The sequence below is a fragment of the Rhineura floridana genome, chromosome 4 (assembly GCF_030035675.1).
Source record: "Rhineura floridana isolate rRhiFlo1 chromosome 4, rRhiFlo1.hap2, whole genome shotgun sequence".
NCBI lineage: Eukaryota > Metazoa > Chordata > Lepidosauria > Squamata > Rhineuridae > Rhineura > Rhineura floridana.
Window position 1 is genome coordinate 137,051,198 of NC_084483.1, and position 14,416 is coordinate 137,065,613.

The 14,416-nt window shown below is 41.2% G+C and overlaps 1 protein-coding gene across 1 annotated transcript in view; it reads right to left on the reverse strand.

The window, feature by feature from the left end:
- Positions 1-14,416, reverse strand: part of NID1 (nidogen 1) — a 105,527-nt gene that overhangs the window by 16,656 nt on the left and 74,455 nt on the right. Inside the window, exon 16 of the mRNA XM_061624553.1 lies at positions 8,508-8,679. Within this exon, the coding sequence (XP_061480537.1) occupies positions 8,508-8,679 (172 nt within the window). The remainder of the gene's footprint in view (positions 1-8,507; positions 8,680-14,416) is intronic.

Genomic DNA, 14,416 nt, shown 5'->3' on the forward strand with positions numbered 1-14,416 from the left:
TGGTGTTGTTTATGCTGCATCACACTTTGATTGGACAGAATATTGTCTGCACATTTTCCTTCCCAGTAAGCCAATTGGCAAGAACTTCCTTGTCTTTAAAAAAGAAGCACACCAGAGATATGACTTTACAACAATATTTCAGCAACATATTCAGAATTGATGGCAAGGAAATATTTGTGATAAAGGAAATTCCCATCAGACTCTTATTATATGACTATGGCTACGACAGCAAGATTATTATGGGATACTGATAATGGAAGAATGGATACTGAAATTACTGGACTTAACAGGACTACTGAAGATGGAAGATGGAATTAATATTGATAATGGAAGAATGGCTATTGAAATTATTGGACCTAACAGATTTGATGAGATGGATTAATCGATATGTTTATTTGGACTATGGCTATGACAACAAGATTATTATGGGATACTGATAATGGAAGAATGGCTACTGAAATTACTGGACTTAACAGGATTATTGAAGATGGAAGATGGAATTAACTTTGATAATGGAAGAATGGCTATTGAAATTATTGGACCTAATAGATTTGAACGAGATGGATTAATCGACATGCTTATTTGGAGAAAAATTGAGAGATATATTTCTCAAAGAATTGAAACCTCTCTTTGACTTTTTGGGGAAAGAATAAAGTAATGTTTATGAGATTTGATGATTAATTAAGATAACAACTGGAGGAAAGTAATTTTATAATTTATTTATTTATTTATTTATTTTATATACCGCCCTAAGCCCGAAGGCTCTCCGGGCGGTGTACAAAAAGATAAAAAAACAATAATATAATTTAAGAGACAGGATTGCTATATATTGTAGACCTATAACCGATCTGCGACAAATCGGAAGTCAACATTTTATTTTACTGTTTAATTATTTTTGTTTTGTTTTGTTTTTTGTCTCTGAATGTTTTTTGATTTTGTTTTGTTTTATTTATGAAAATTTGAATAAAAATTATTGTAAAAAAAAAAAAAAAAGAAGCACACCAGAGGATCTGGAAACGTGACTTAAAAATCTCTCTCACTGGCTCATTGTGTTGTGTTGGGTAAATTACTCTGGTATGCTTTCAATCAAAAGGGTAGCCAACTAGTCATGGCTTACAGCAAAAATGAAACAAAGTCAAGTAGTACTGTAGAGACTTTACATAGGAAATGCAAACAATGAAAAATACAAGAAAATTTCCTAAAATAGATTTTTTTTAAAAAAGGCTAGATTTTGGCTAGGCAATTTCATGAAACACATAATAGTGTGTGTGTGTGTGTGTGTGTGTGTGTGTGAGAGAGAGAGAGAGAGAGAGAGAGAGAGAGAGAGAGAGAGAAATTGAAGTATTTGTAAAAATTGCCAGATTCTGACCATAAAATGTTTTAACATCCACTAGATTTCCCACTAGCCACTAGACAGGAAAATTCACCACCAGACACATGCCTAAAAACACTAGATTTTAGTAGGAAAATCATTAAATTGGCAACAGCAATTGGTCTCCTGTTGGGAGGAAGGGCAGGATATAAATCAAATAATAAATAAATAAACAGTGGGGGAGATGCTCTTCATAGCAGAACAATACTGTCCTTCCCGCCCTGCCTTCCTCCAACTGCAAATTCTTAGGTTTGCCAACTGTCTCCCACATCCATCAAGATTTGTGTTCACTTCATTCACACTTTTAATTCTTATATTCACTAAAAACCTTGCGGTTTAAGAACGTACCTATAGCCCACAGCTATTTCTATCAAACTTTAAAAAGCAGGGAAATTGGGCAGCTATAGTGAATGCACCAGGGGAGCAGGAGACCTGACCTCGTCTCTGAGATATTGGACTGCTCTACAAATTTGTCAGAATGCAAACACAATTTGGGTTGGTCTTTCACAGTCCAATCCACTTGTTGTGTAGCTTGCAAGAATTTGGTAACATGTGCCTCTATTATCCAAGCAAGTACAAGACTGGGTTTCAATTAAACTGTTAAACGGTATATTTAAGCCGCAATCCTGTACAAACTTGCCTGAACAAAATGTGACTTACCTCTGAGAAGACATGCATAGGATTGCCCTGTATGATCGTTAAACAACATACTTAGAATTTCCATTATACAAAATTATTATAACATAATTCAGGCCAAAAATACTCTTAAGTTGTAAACACTTATAACAATCTGATCAGAAAAGCTAACAGACGCTTCTGAGTTCACATAATTAACCTATTAGCATTTTCTAAGATTATTTTAAAAATTGTGCTGGAAAACTAAGGGATAAGATAATTTGTTGGGATGTATCACATCAACTTGAGGCTGAATCCATGCAAGATGGGGGGTGCTGTGAGTAGAGAGATCCCCTGCTCCAGAAGCTGGTTTACACCTGGTGTTGGATGGAGGTGACACCCCTGAAAGACCAAGTTACATACTTCGGGAGTACTCCTGGATTCGGTGCTGAATAGGGTGGTGTCCGTAGCCAGGAGTGCTTTTTACCAGCTTTCACTGGTATGCTAACTATGCCCATTTCCACAGAAGGCTGATTCATTTTCTGGCCATGTCCAGGCTGTTGTTGTTGTTATGTGCCTCCAAGTCGACTATGACTTATGGCGACCCTATGAATCAGTGACCTCCAAGAGCATCTGTCATGAACCACCCTGTTCAGATCTTGTAAGTTCAGGTCTGTGGCTTCCTTTATGGAATCAATCCATCTCTTGTTTGGCCTTCCTCTTTTTCTACTTCCTTCTGTTTTTCCCAGCATTATTATCTTTTCTAATGAATCATGTCTTCTCATTATGTGTCCAAAGTATGATAACCTCAGTTTCATCATTTTAGCTTCTAGTGATAGTTCTGGTTTAATTTGTTCTAACCCCTAATTATTTGTCTTTTTTGCAGTCCATGGTATCCGCAAAGCTCTTCTCCAACACCTCATTTCAAATGAGTTGATTTTTCTCTTATCAGCTTTTTTCACTGTCCAACTTTCACATCCATACATATAGATCAGAAATACCATGGTCTGAATGATCCTGACTTTAGTGTTCAGTGATGCATCTTTACATTTAAGGACCTTTTCTAGTTCTCTCACAGCTGCCCTCCCCAGTCCTAGCCGCCTTCTGATTTCTTGACTATTGTCTCCATTTGGGTTAATGATTGTGCCAAGGTATTGATATAATCCTTGACAAGTTCAATGTCCTCATTGTCAACATTAAAGTTACATAAATCTTCTGTTGTCAATACTTTAGTCTTTTTGACGTTCAGCTGTAGTCCTGCTTTTGTGCTTTCCTCTTTAACTTTCATCAGCATTCGTTTCAGATCATTACTGGTTTCTGCTAGTAGTATGGTATCATCTGCATATCTTAAATTATTGATATTTCTCCCTCCAATTTTCACACCTCCTTCATCTTGGTCCAATCCCGCTTTCCGTATGATATGTTCTGCGTACAGATTAAATAAATAGGGTCATAAAATACACCCCTGTCTCACACCCTTTCCGATGGGGAACCAATCGGTTTCTCCATATTCTGTCCTAACAGTAGCCTCTTGTGCAGAGTATAGGTTGCACATCAGGACAACCAGATGCTGTGGCACCCCCATTTCTTTTAAAGCGTTCCATAGTTTTTCATGATCTACACAATCAAAGGCTTTACTGTAATCTGTAAAGCACAAGGTGATTTTCTTCTGAAATTCCTTGGTCCTTTCCATTATCCAACGTATGTTTGCGATATGATCTCTGGTACCTCTTCCCTTTCTAAATCCAGCTTGGACGTCTGGCATTTCTTGCTCCATATATGGCAAGAGCCTTTGTTGTAGAATCTTGAGCATTACTTTACTTGTATGGGATATTAATGCAATAGTTTGATAATTACTGCATTCCCTGGGATCCCCTTTCTTTGGAATTGGGATGTATATGGAACTCTTCTAGTCTGTGGGCCATTGTTTAGTTTTCCATATTTCTTGACAGAGTTTTGTCAAAATTTGGACAGATTCAGTCTCAGTAGCTTGTAGCAACTCTATTGGTATGCCATCTGTTCCTGGTGATTTGTTTCTTCCAAGTATTTTAAGAGCAGCTTTCACCTCGCATTCTAAAATTTCTGGTTCTTCATCAAACGGTTCCTCCGTGAATGAATCTGTCATCCTGGCATCTCTTTTATAGAGTTCTTCAGTGTATTGCTTCCATCTTCCTTTTATTTCATCTCGGTCAGTCAGTGTGTTCCCCTGTGGATTATTCAACATCTGTACTCTTGGTTTAAATTTCCCTTTCATTTCTCTGATCTTTTGGAACAGGGCTCTTGTTCTACCCTTTTTGTTGTCCTCTTCTATTTCTATACAGTAACTATTGTAATAGTTCTCTTTGTCCCTACGTGCTAGTCACTGTATTGTTGCATTTAGGATTCTGACCGTGTTTCTATCCACTTTTGCTTTTGCTTTCCTTCTCTCTTTAACCATTTGAAGAGTTTCTTCAGTCATCCATTGGGGTCTTTCTCTCTTTTTAACTAGAGGTATTGTCTTTTTGCATTCTTCTCTGGACTATAGTAGTCCAGGCTAGACTACTATAATGCGCTCTATATAGGGCTGCCTTTAAAAATAGTTCAGAAACTTCAGCTGAATGAGAATGTGGCTGCCAAAGTCTTAACGGGGATGAGGCAGGCAGCATCTATACCGCCTTTATTATATCATATATCCTGGTTAGTGGTGTTTCCAGGCCTGATTTAAAGTTTTGATCTTTAAAGCCCTAAATATTTTGTGTCTAAGATATTTATTGGGATGCTTAAACCCACACCATCCTGCCTGCATATTAAGCTACTTCGGAGGCTCTCCTGGTGTGCCCACCCCTTAGGAAAGGGCACCAGAAAGAGGTCCTTCTCTGTGCTGGCCCCATGGCTATGGAACTCCCTTATACTGGACCTGCATCAATTGTCTATGTTGCAGGGACCATGAATTTTTATTTATTTTTATTTATTTTATTACACTTTTAAACCGCCCTATAGCAACAGGCTCTCAGGGCGGTGTACAATATGATAAAACCACATTTAAAACCAGCGAATGTGGATAAAACATGTAAATATAAAAACACATTAAAACAGATTAAGACAAAAATAGAACATACAACTAATTAACGATAACATTAAAATTAAACACAAAACCAAAACTAAAACTAAAACTAAAATGCCTGGGCAAAGAGGTAGGTCTTTACCTGGCGCCGAAAAGATATCAAAGAAGGCGCCAGGCGTATCTCGTCAGGGAGGGCATTCCATAATTCGGGGGCCACCACTGAGAAGGCCCTAGATCTCGTTGTTGCTCTCCGGGCCTCCTTGTGAGTTGGAACCCGGAGAAGGGCCTTCGACGTCGAGCGCAGTGAACGGGTAGGTTCGTAGTGGGAGAGGCGCTCCATCAGGTATTGCGGTCCGGTGCCATTAAGGGCTTTATAGGTAAGAACCAACACTTTGAATCTGGCCCAGAAACGTATTGGTAGCCAGTGCAGTGCGGCCAGGACAGGTGTTATATGATCAGATCTTTTAGTCCGAGTGAGGACTCTGGCCGCAGCATTCTGCACCAGCTGAAGTTTCCGAACCGTCTTCAAAGGTAACCCTACGTAGAGTGCATTACAGTAATCCAGTCTAGAGGTTACCAGAGCATGGATAACTGAGGCAAGGTTCTCCCTGTCCAGATAGGGTCGTAGTTGGGCTACCAGCCGAAGCTGGTAGAATGCATTCCGTGCCACCGAGGCTACCTGAGCCTCCAGAGACAGGAGCGGATCTAATAAGATCCCCAAACTACGGACCTGCTCCTTTAGGGGGAGTGTAACCCCATCTAGAGTAGGTCGGACATCAACCATCTGGTCAGGGGACCCCCCCACCAGCAGCATCTCAGTCTTGTCAGGATTGAGTCTCAGTTTATTAGCTCTCATCCAGACCATTATCGCGACCAGGCAGCGGTCTAGTACATCAACAGCCTCACCTGAAGAAGATGAAAAGGAGAAATAGAGCTGCGTATCATCAGCATATTGCTGAAAACGCATTCCAAAACTCCTAATGACCTCACCCAGCGGCTTCATATAGATATTAAAGAGCATGGGGGACAGAACTGAGCCCTGTGGGACCCCATATTGGAGTACCCAGGGCCTCGAGTAATGCTCCCCAAGCACCACCTTCTGAAGACGGTTCTCGAGGTAGGAGTACAGCCACTGCCAAGCAGTGCCTCCAACTCCCAAATCCGCAAGTCGCTTCAGAAGGATACCATGGTCAATTGTATCAAAAGCCGCTGAGAGATCAAGGAGAACCAACAGAGTTACACTCCCTCTTTCCCTCTCCCGACAGAGGTCATCATACAGGGCGACCAAGGCCGTTTCTGTACCAAACCCCAGCCGAAAGCCCGATTGAAATGGATCCAGATAATCAGTTTCATCCAAAAGAACCTGGAGCTGGCGAGCGACCACACGCTCTAGGACCTTGCCCAGAAAAGGGACATTAGCTACCGGTCTATAGTTGTCAAGATTATCAGGGTCCAAGGAGGGTTTTTTTAGGAGCGGTCTCACCACCGCCTGCTTTAGGCAGAGTGGGACCACTCCCTCTCGTAAAGAGGCATTAATCGCCTCCTTGGCCCAGCTGGCAGTTCCATTTCTGCTACCTTTTATTAGCCACGAGGGGCAAGGATCCAGAGCAGAAGTGGTCACCCGCACCTGTCCAAGCACTTTGTCCACATCCTCGAGCTGTACCAACTGAAACTCATCCAATAAAACAGGACAAGACTGTGCTCCGGACACCTCAATGGATTCAACTGCAGCAATATTGGAGTCAAGGTCCCGGCGGATGTTAATAATCTTGTCTTGGAAGTGTCTCGCAAACTCATTACAGTGGGCTATTGATGGTATCATTGCGTCCCGAGGACCAGAGTGTAAAAGTCTGCGGACAACTTTATAAAGTTCCGCTGGACGGTTAGAAGATGACTGAATGGAGGCAGCAAAGTACTGCTTCTTTGCTGCTCTCACTGCCTTCACATAGAGTTTGGTAGAGGCCTTCACAAGTACAAGACTACAGGCGTCGGGAGTTCGTCTCCATTTGCACTCAAGCCGTCTCCTATCTTGCTTCATCACTCTTAACTCCGAGGTATACCAAGGAGCCAATTGAGTTCTGCAGCAGAGAGGGCGCACCGGGGCGATCGCGTCAACTGCCCGAGTCATATCTGTATTCCACAGAGTGACCAGGGTTTCGACAGGAGCGTCAGTTTTATCAGCCGGAAAATTCCCCAGAGCCTTTTGAAAACCCTCAGGATCCATCAGTCTCCGGGGACGGACCATCTTAATTGGTCCTCCACCCTTGCAGAGGGGAGAACACATTGTGAGCCTGAACCTCAATAGGCGGTGATCTGTCCATGACAAAAGAATAGATGTAAAATTCCTTACTCCCAGATCACCATCCCCTAATCCAGTGGCAAAAATCAAGTCTAGAGTGTGCCCCGACATATGCGTAGGGCCAGTAACAAATTGAGACAGCCCCATGGCTGTCATGGCGGTCATGAAGTCCTGAGCCGCTCCAGACAAAGCAGTCTCGGCATGAATGTTGAGATCCCCCAATACCAAGAGTTTAGGGGATCGCAACAATAAATCCGAGACCACCTCTGTCAGCTCAGTTAGGGAAGCTGTTGGGCAGCAGGGTGGACGGTACACCAACAGTATTCCCAGTCTGTCTCGCTGACCCAGCACAATATGAAGACACTCCAGACCATTACCCACATGGATAGGGTGCCTAACAAGAGGGATGGAATTTCTATGGATCACAGCGATTCCCCCTCCCCGACCCTCAGATCTACCCAGATGCTGAACCGAGTACCCAGATGGGCACAGCTGGGTAAGATTAATACCTCCCAGATCGCTCACCCAGGTCTCGGTAATAAATGCCAGATCGGCCACCTCATCCACAATCAAATCATGGATGAGGGAGGTATTATTATTTACCGATCTGGCATTAAAAAGCAGCAACTGGAGATCCGAGAGTTGGCTGATAGAACTACCAGCAATCCTATGGGTGTGAAGAGGACTGGAACACGGCACAGCCACCTATCTTTTTCAATTGGCCTTCAGGCATGGTGTTCATTAACTGGCTGATTTGCTGGTTGAATTATTTATCTCCCCAGCTCTGTTTAAATAATACTAATACTAATAAAAAGGGGAGTGCTAAGTTGTTGTTTTAGGGTTATAGCCAATGCTTTCTACTCAGAGTAGACCCATAGAAGTTAATGAACATAACGTACTTTGGTTCATTAATTTCAATGGGTCTGTTCTGAGTAGGACTTAGTTATATACAAGCGTTAAGTTTTAAAATGTTATGTTATTGGGTTGTTTTTGTTTTATCTTTTTGTTTTTGATAGTAAGCCACTTTAAAGCTACTTTCTTGGGCAAATCTAAAGTACTTAAAATAAATAAAATATTAGCATATGGAAAGAATCTGACAAAGGCCACTGAAATAAAATGACCTATTAACAAGTATGTTCTAAAAAAGTCCTCAGCATATTCATTAGTCGTTTACCTACCCTCTCATAGGATCTGCGACAATGGCTCTGGGATTCACAAGATCTGTATCAAACAGCACTCGGCGCTGGCTGCCATCTAGCCTTGCTACCTCTATTCTATCAAGCTGAGAATCTGTCCAGAAGACGGTGCGCCCGAGGTGATCAAGTGCTATTCCTTCAGGGCTTTCCAAATCTGTGTGAAAGGAGGGAGGGAGAGAAAATGGAATCCTGAAATATGAAAATATTTCATCTAAAATATTGCAAGCACTGCTCTTATTTGGAGAGACAAACTCATAATGAAAATTATTATTATCCTGTCTTTCCTCCAAAAGGAGCCCAGGGTGGCTAACAATATTCAAATAAATACAACCAGCATAAAGCAATAGTTAAAACCAATATACAGTCATAACAAATAGGCAATAAATACTGCAACTGGCAGCCAATTGTTGGACAATAAAATTCCCTTCCAGCCAAAGTTCTGAATAAAATGATTTAAAAAGGATTTGTCACCTGAATGAAAACACTGTTGGGGACAACCAGATCTCTGTCAGGAGGAAATTTCGTAAGTGGGGTTCTACCACAGAGAAGGCTCTCCCCCATGTTAGCACTCAACAGGCCACTAACAGCTACCCAATTTCAGCCAGTTCCCAATGAAGGTTTAGCTTTCACTGGTACACCAGCTATGACCATTCCTGAACAGGGATTGCTTGGCTACAGTGTTACAAGCTTTGGTAACCTCTACACTGGACTATTGCAACGCAATCTATGTGGAGTTACCCTTGTGGTTGATTCAGAAGTTGCAGCTAGGGCAGAATGCTGCAGTCCAGCTTTTGGCTGGAGCACTTTTCCTATTGAAATCAGACAGGCTCTTACAATTTTGATATTTTGTCTGAAAACATTTCTGCTTTGCTAAGTATTTTTAGATAATTAATGTGCTTCAGTGTTGGCCATTTATGTTTTAATTATTTTACTGTATAACATCATGATTTTTTAAGTAAGTTGGTGGTTTATATAAACTCTTATAAAGACCAACTCTTATAAAGCCAAAGTAAAGTAGAACAAGGCAAGACTGTAAAACATTAGATTTTCCCAATCTTAAATACCACATAAAACATAAGTTCTATCAATAGCTCAAAGTAGTGACAAGTAAAAAAAAAAGCCTCACAATAGATTATAAAAGGCCTTAAATTTGTAAAAGCAAATGACTGCAAATTTAGACTTGAAGATGGAGATCAGCCAACAAGGGACTTATTGTGGGGTTTCCTGTGATTAGGCTTGCTTTACTAAGACAATGGAAATGTCTTAGGTCATAGTTCTCAAGCTTAAAATAATTTTCTAATTTAAAAAAAAATGTTTTCAGATTGTTCTTGCTAATGTAGTAATGCAATGGTCTTCAGTTCCAAATCTGGTAGAAAAACCCACTGAGGACAGGAAACAAATTATAAGGGCGCATCCTGCCAAAGCCTCCATGTACCCAAATAGTTCATGGAGAAAAAGTCCATGAATATTTGTGACAGAAGTTCCAGCATCTAATAGTTATAATAATATATTTGAAATCTGGGGAGAAGTTAGATAGAATCTAACTAAAATCCTCACCAACACCAAAAACTACTATGATCCCTCTTTCATTTTTTCTTTATTATTACTGCTTCTGAAAAGATGCAATACATTGCCATTATGCAAAGACCCCACCAAACATAGCTCTGTCCTGCATCAAGCCATTCTGACATTTTGCAATGTGGAGGGATTGTGATGGGAAAGCAAAAGAGGGAGTGGCAATGGAGCAAGCAATACGGGGGTCAGCAGCAGTGAGGGGAGAAATGCTAGAGGCACTACAACATATTAAAAAGCTTAAAGTTCTCACAATGTGATCTCATGAGAAAGTCTGAGGTTACATTGAGCTGAATGTAAATTGGGAGGGGGTATGTGGATGAGTGACTGGGTACATGAAATAATTTCCTATTTTGTGTAAGTTTCGTTGGCCTAAGCTCTACCTCGGACACCGCTCATAACAGCTGGTATGGCACAAAGGGGAGGAGAGCCTGACTGGGAGTCCAGAGTCTGTGAGTTCAAATCCCAGCTCGTGTCTCCTGGGTGTAAATGGCCAGCTAAAGATCATCCCCCTCCAGTGAGTGGCTCAGGGGTTACTTGCACTACCACCTGTGCAGCCATGGGCAAGCTGCATAATCCCAAGGAGCCCAGTTGCCCCCCAGCTGGCAGTTGCGGACAAGGACAGGGCTGGCTTGTGCAGCTGTGGCAAGCTGAGCAGGCCCTAGCCAGCTGGGGTGGACTACCTTCAGAGGGAGGCAATGGTAAACCCCCTCTGAATACTGCTTACCATGAAAACCCTATTCATAGGGTAGCCATAGTCGGGATCGAAGGCAGTCCATTTCCATTTAGCACCTCTCAGGGCTCTAATGACTTCCACAATGCTCCCTAAAATCATCTCAACATGCAGCTCGGGACAAAGGGTAAGGAAAGGGACAAGAATTATATGCTTAGCCATGTGACAATATGCAGGAGGGGAAAGAGACTGACTCTCACCAAGCATATCATTCTTTACTCTGACCTAATGCCCTGATTTCCTTCAGGAAAGATATATCTATGCATATCTCTATTGCTTGCTTGCTTGCCTTCTCTGGTGTGAATGTATGCAATCTTGGAAGTATTTAGGGACAGGGGTTTCTCTTATGCTGTTTAAAATTAAGGAATAATGGTTTGTTAAGTTAGAAGCTGCTTGCATTTTTATTATAATTAAAACATATTTTTCCTGTTTCCTTTTTCAATGAACCAACCTTTGTTCTACCTTTTTGTGTGCTTTCTTGGAGTTGTGGGTGGACTCATACACACATAAGAGCAATGTGCAGGGTTCACAGGTACACAGTAACAACCACTAGAGAGCAACTGAGAGCAGTTCAAGGTTCTAGTTTTGGTGTACAAAGCCCTATACAGCTCAGGACCAGGACACCTGAAAGACCGTCTTACCCCTTATATACCCAGTCGATCACTGCGCTCTGCAGGTGAGGGCCTCCTGCAGATACCATCTTATCAGGAGGTTCATTCTGCACAATATAGGAAGCGGACCTTTAGTGTGGCAGCATCTACCCTGTGGAATTCCCTCCCTTTGAATATTATGCAGGCGCCATCTCTGCTATCTTTTTGGCGCCTTTTGAAGACTTTCCTCTTTCAACAAGCCTCTTAGGTTGAGACCTATCCCAGTCTGCATCTGTGTTAGAATTGCTTAATATGTTTTAATAATGTTTTTAACCCTTTTTAAAAGTTGTTTTTTTAAAACAAAAATGTTTTTAACGCTGTTTTGTTTTAATGTATTTTAAGATCTGTTTTTATGATGTTTTAAATTGTTTTTAGCGCTTTGTTTGCTGCCCTGGGCTCCTGCTTGGAGGAAGGGCGGGATGCAAATTAAATAATAAATAAATAATAAAATAAATAAAATTGCAACTGTTCAGTGATGAGGTAAAAGCAGTCTGTAATGCTCAGAGGTATGGGGAGAGGTGCTTTCCTGTAACTAGAAAGGAAGAGTAGGGAAGAGTTCTGGGTAGGGATGAATTCTGCTGAATTGAGATTTAGCACTAGATTTTTCAATGGTCTGCATATTCTCCATCTTTGCGGAGTGATCCAGTTTGCTTCGAACTTCAGTGGCTTTCCCCCTCGAATATTCCCTTGAATATATTATTCTTTTACTGTTTTTATTCACAGTACAGCATAGCAGTACAGCACTCCCTCCCTCCGTCACCCCACCACTCAAATAATCCAAACTCCAAGTGGGAGGAAAAAAGCCAAGTCTCACCCACGTTGACTCGGGGGGGGGGGGGCACTGAAAGCTGCTTTCTTCTTTTCCTTTCCAAAAGGAAAACAGGCAGTCTCTGCTTGCTTGCCAACATGAAAACTGGCCAGCCTTAGTCACAGTAAAAAAGGAAGTGGCAAAATTACTTTCCTTTCCTTTATCAATATTTTCTTTCAAATTATCAATATTTCAAATCATCAATATTTTGAAAGAAAGTATCAATAAATATCAATATTTTAGGAGAGGGGAAAGTCAGACTGGTAAAAGCAGTTGATAGAGGACAAAGAACAAACTCAAATTGATATTGCCTCTTATGTTGACAGAATGCTTGTGACACCGCTTTTGTCAATTGACACCCTTTGTTTTCATGCAATTTTAATTTCCATCTTCTGCTTTTGGCACATTTGAGTTCGGAATGCATTGGCCTCACCAATGCCTGCTAGGCCACGCCGCTAATCTGCCAGACTACCACTAGCTCCTCCATCCATTCAGGGTATGGAACTCTAGAAAATATCAGTGAGTATATCATTAATATTATACCATCTCTGAACTTTCAAATGGATTTTTCTCATATGGCTGCTGATATAACTCTTACTGGATGTTCTTCCCACATATTTTTCAGAGTTGCAAACAAAATGTCTTCTGTTTCCACCAAAATATTGTATTTTTTTATACTATACCTATTGTCTCCATTTCATGCTATTTCACTAAGGCTGCATTCCTAACTCCACTTACTTAAATTCAATAGAACTTACTTCTGAGTAACATGGTTAGGATTGTATTGCATAATTGCATATATATATATAAACCTATATTATATTTTTGTAAGCTTCACGCTACCTGTGAATGCTTCTGCACAGGCAGTGAAGCTTACAGGCAAGGCAAGCAAAGCAAGGCAAACTGCAACAGCAAGAGAGGTGGGTGAGTGGCAGTGGTGGTGGCGGCAGCGGCAGCGGCAGCAGCAGCAAGAAGGTAGGTGATAGGGCTGCTGCAAGTGCTGAGGGGCAGTTTAGGGAGCTGCCTGGCAGTGGAGGGAGTTTTGATGACCCATGAGAGAAGAGGTGAGTGAAGCAAGCAGGAGCGGAGCCCCTAGTAAACACATACTCCTCCCCAATGGGTTATTTCCAACAAAGTCACTGTGCAAATGGAATGAGTTCTGCTGGTGCAACAGAACTTCCCCATCATCTCCTACCCCTGTGCACTCCCTGCAGAATCTGCTCTGGGGTTTTTCCTAACCCTCCAAAATTGATGGGAGCCTAGGAGTGCATGAGGGGAAGAGGGGGAGGGCACGTTCTGTTGTGTTAGTGCAAGTGGAAAAACTTCCACAATAACTTTGTTGGATTCAAGCCTATATATTTAAAAATCTGAAACAAACCAGAGTACATTCCTACTGATAATGTGAATCTTACCATACTGTTCCAAAATAGATCTGCTCCTTCAGTACTGAGGCCTAAAAGGAAAGACCTAGAAGTGGGTACCTGGACCCACTTTGTGTGTGGGAGAAATCCTAAAGGAAGAACAGATTTCAGGGATGAAAATGCCATTACACCACAGGATTTTGTTCTATCTTCTTAGAAAACAGAACAGGCTTGAGGTACATTTATAAACATCTAAAGCATGCCAATAAAAAGGGCAGAAAAAGCAATACATCTTCTGATAACAGGAGCAATGAGTTAAACTGTAGACCTGTAAAAAACCACTTTTGAAAAGTAATCAAGCTTAAAAAACGAACAGCGTTGATCTTAGCTAACATGGGAATTTAGACTTCAGAGTGGTTAATAATCTTTGAGAGCAGATTTAAGTTTGGAACAACTCAATGCATGTACATAGTTTTCCTTGGACAGTGACCAGGTCTAAAGCAACAGGAAATACCAGATAATGACCTACTATCTTGGCCCCAGGGCTTGCTGAGCTCAAACATAGATTGAAGAAAAAATTATTAAAAACAAACCATATAGGTTCAAAATGCGTGTTATAGTTTCTTCTGAATGGTGTTCTGATACATTCAGAAGATCAAAACTTTTTATTTATTTTTTAAATAGCAGACAGTTCAAAACTGAGACAAAATCTCTGAATATATTTCCATTTGAGCTAAATACTATACAAACACTATTCCAACTGTCTG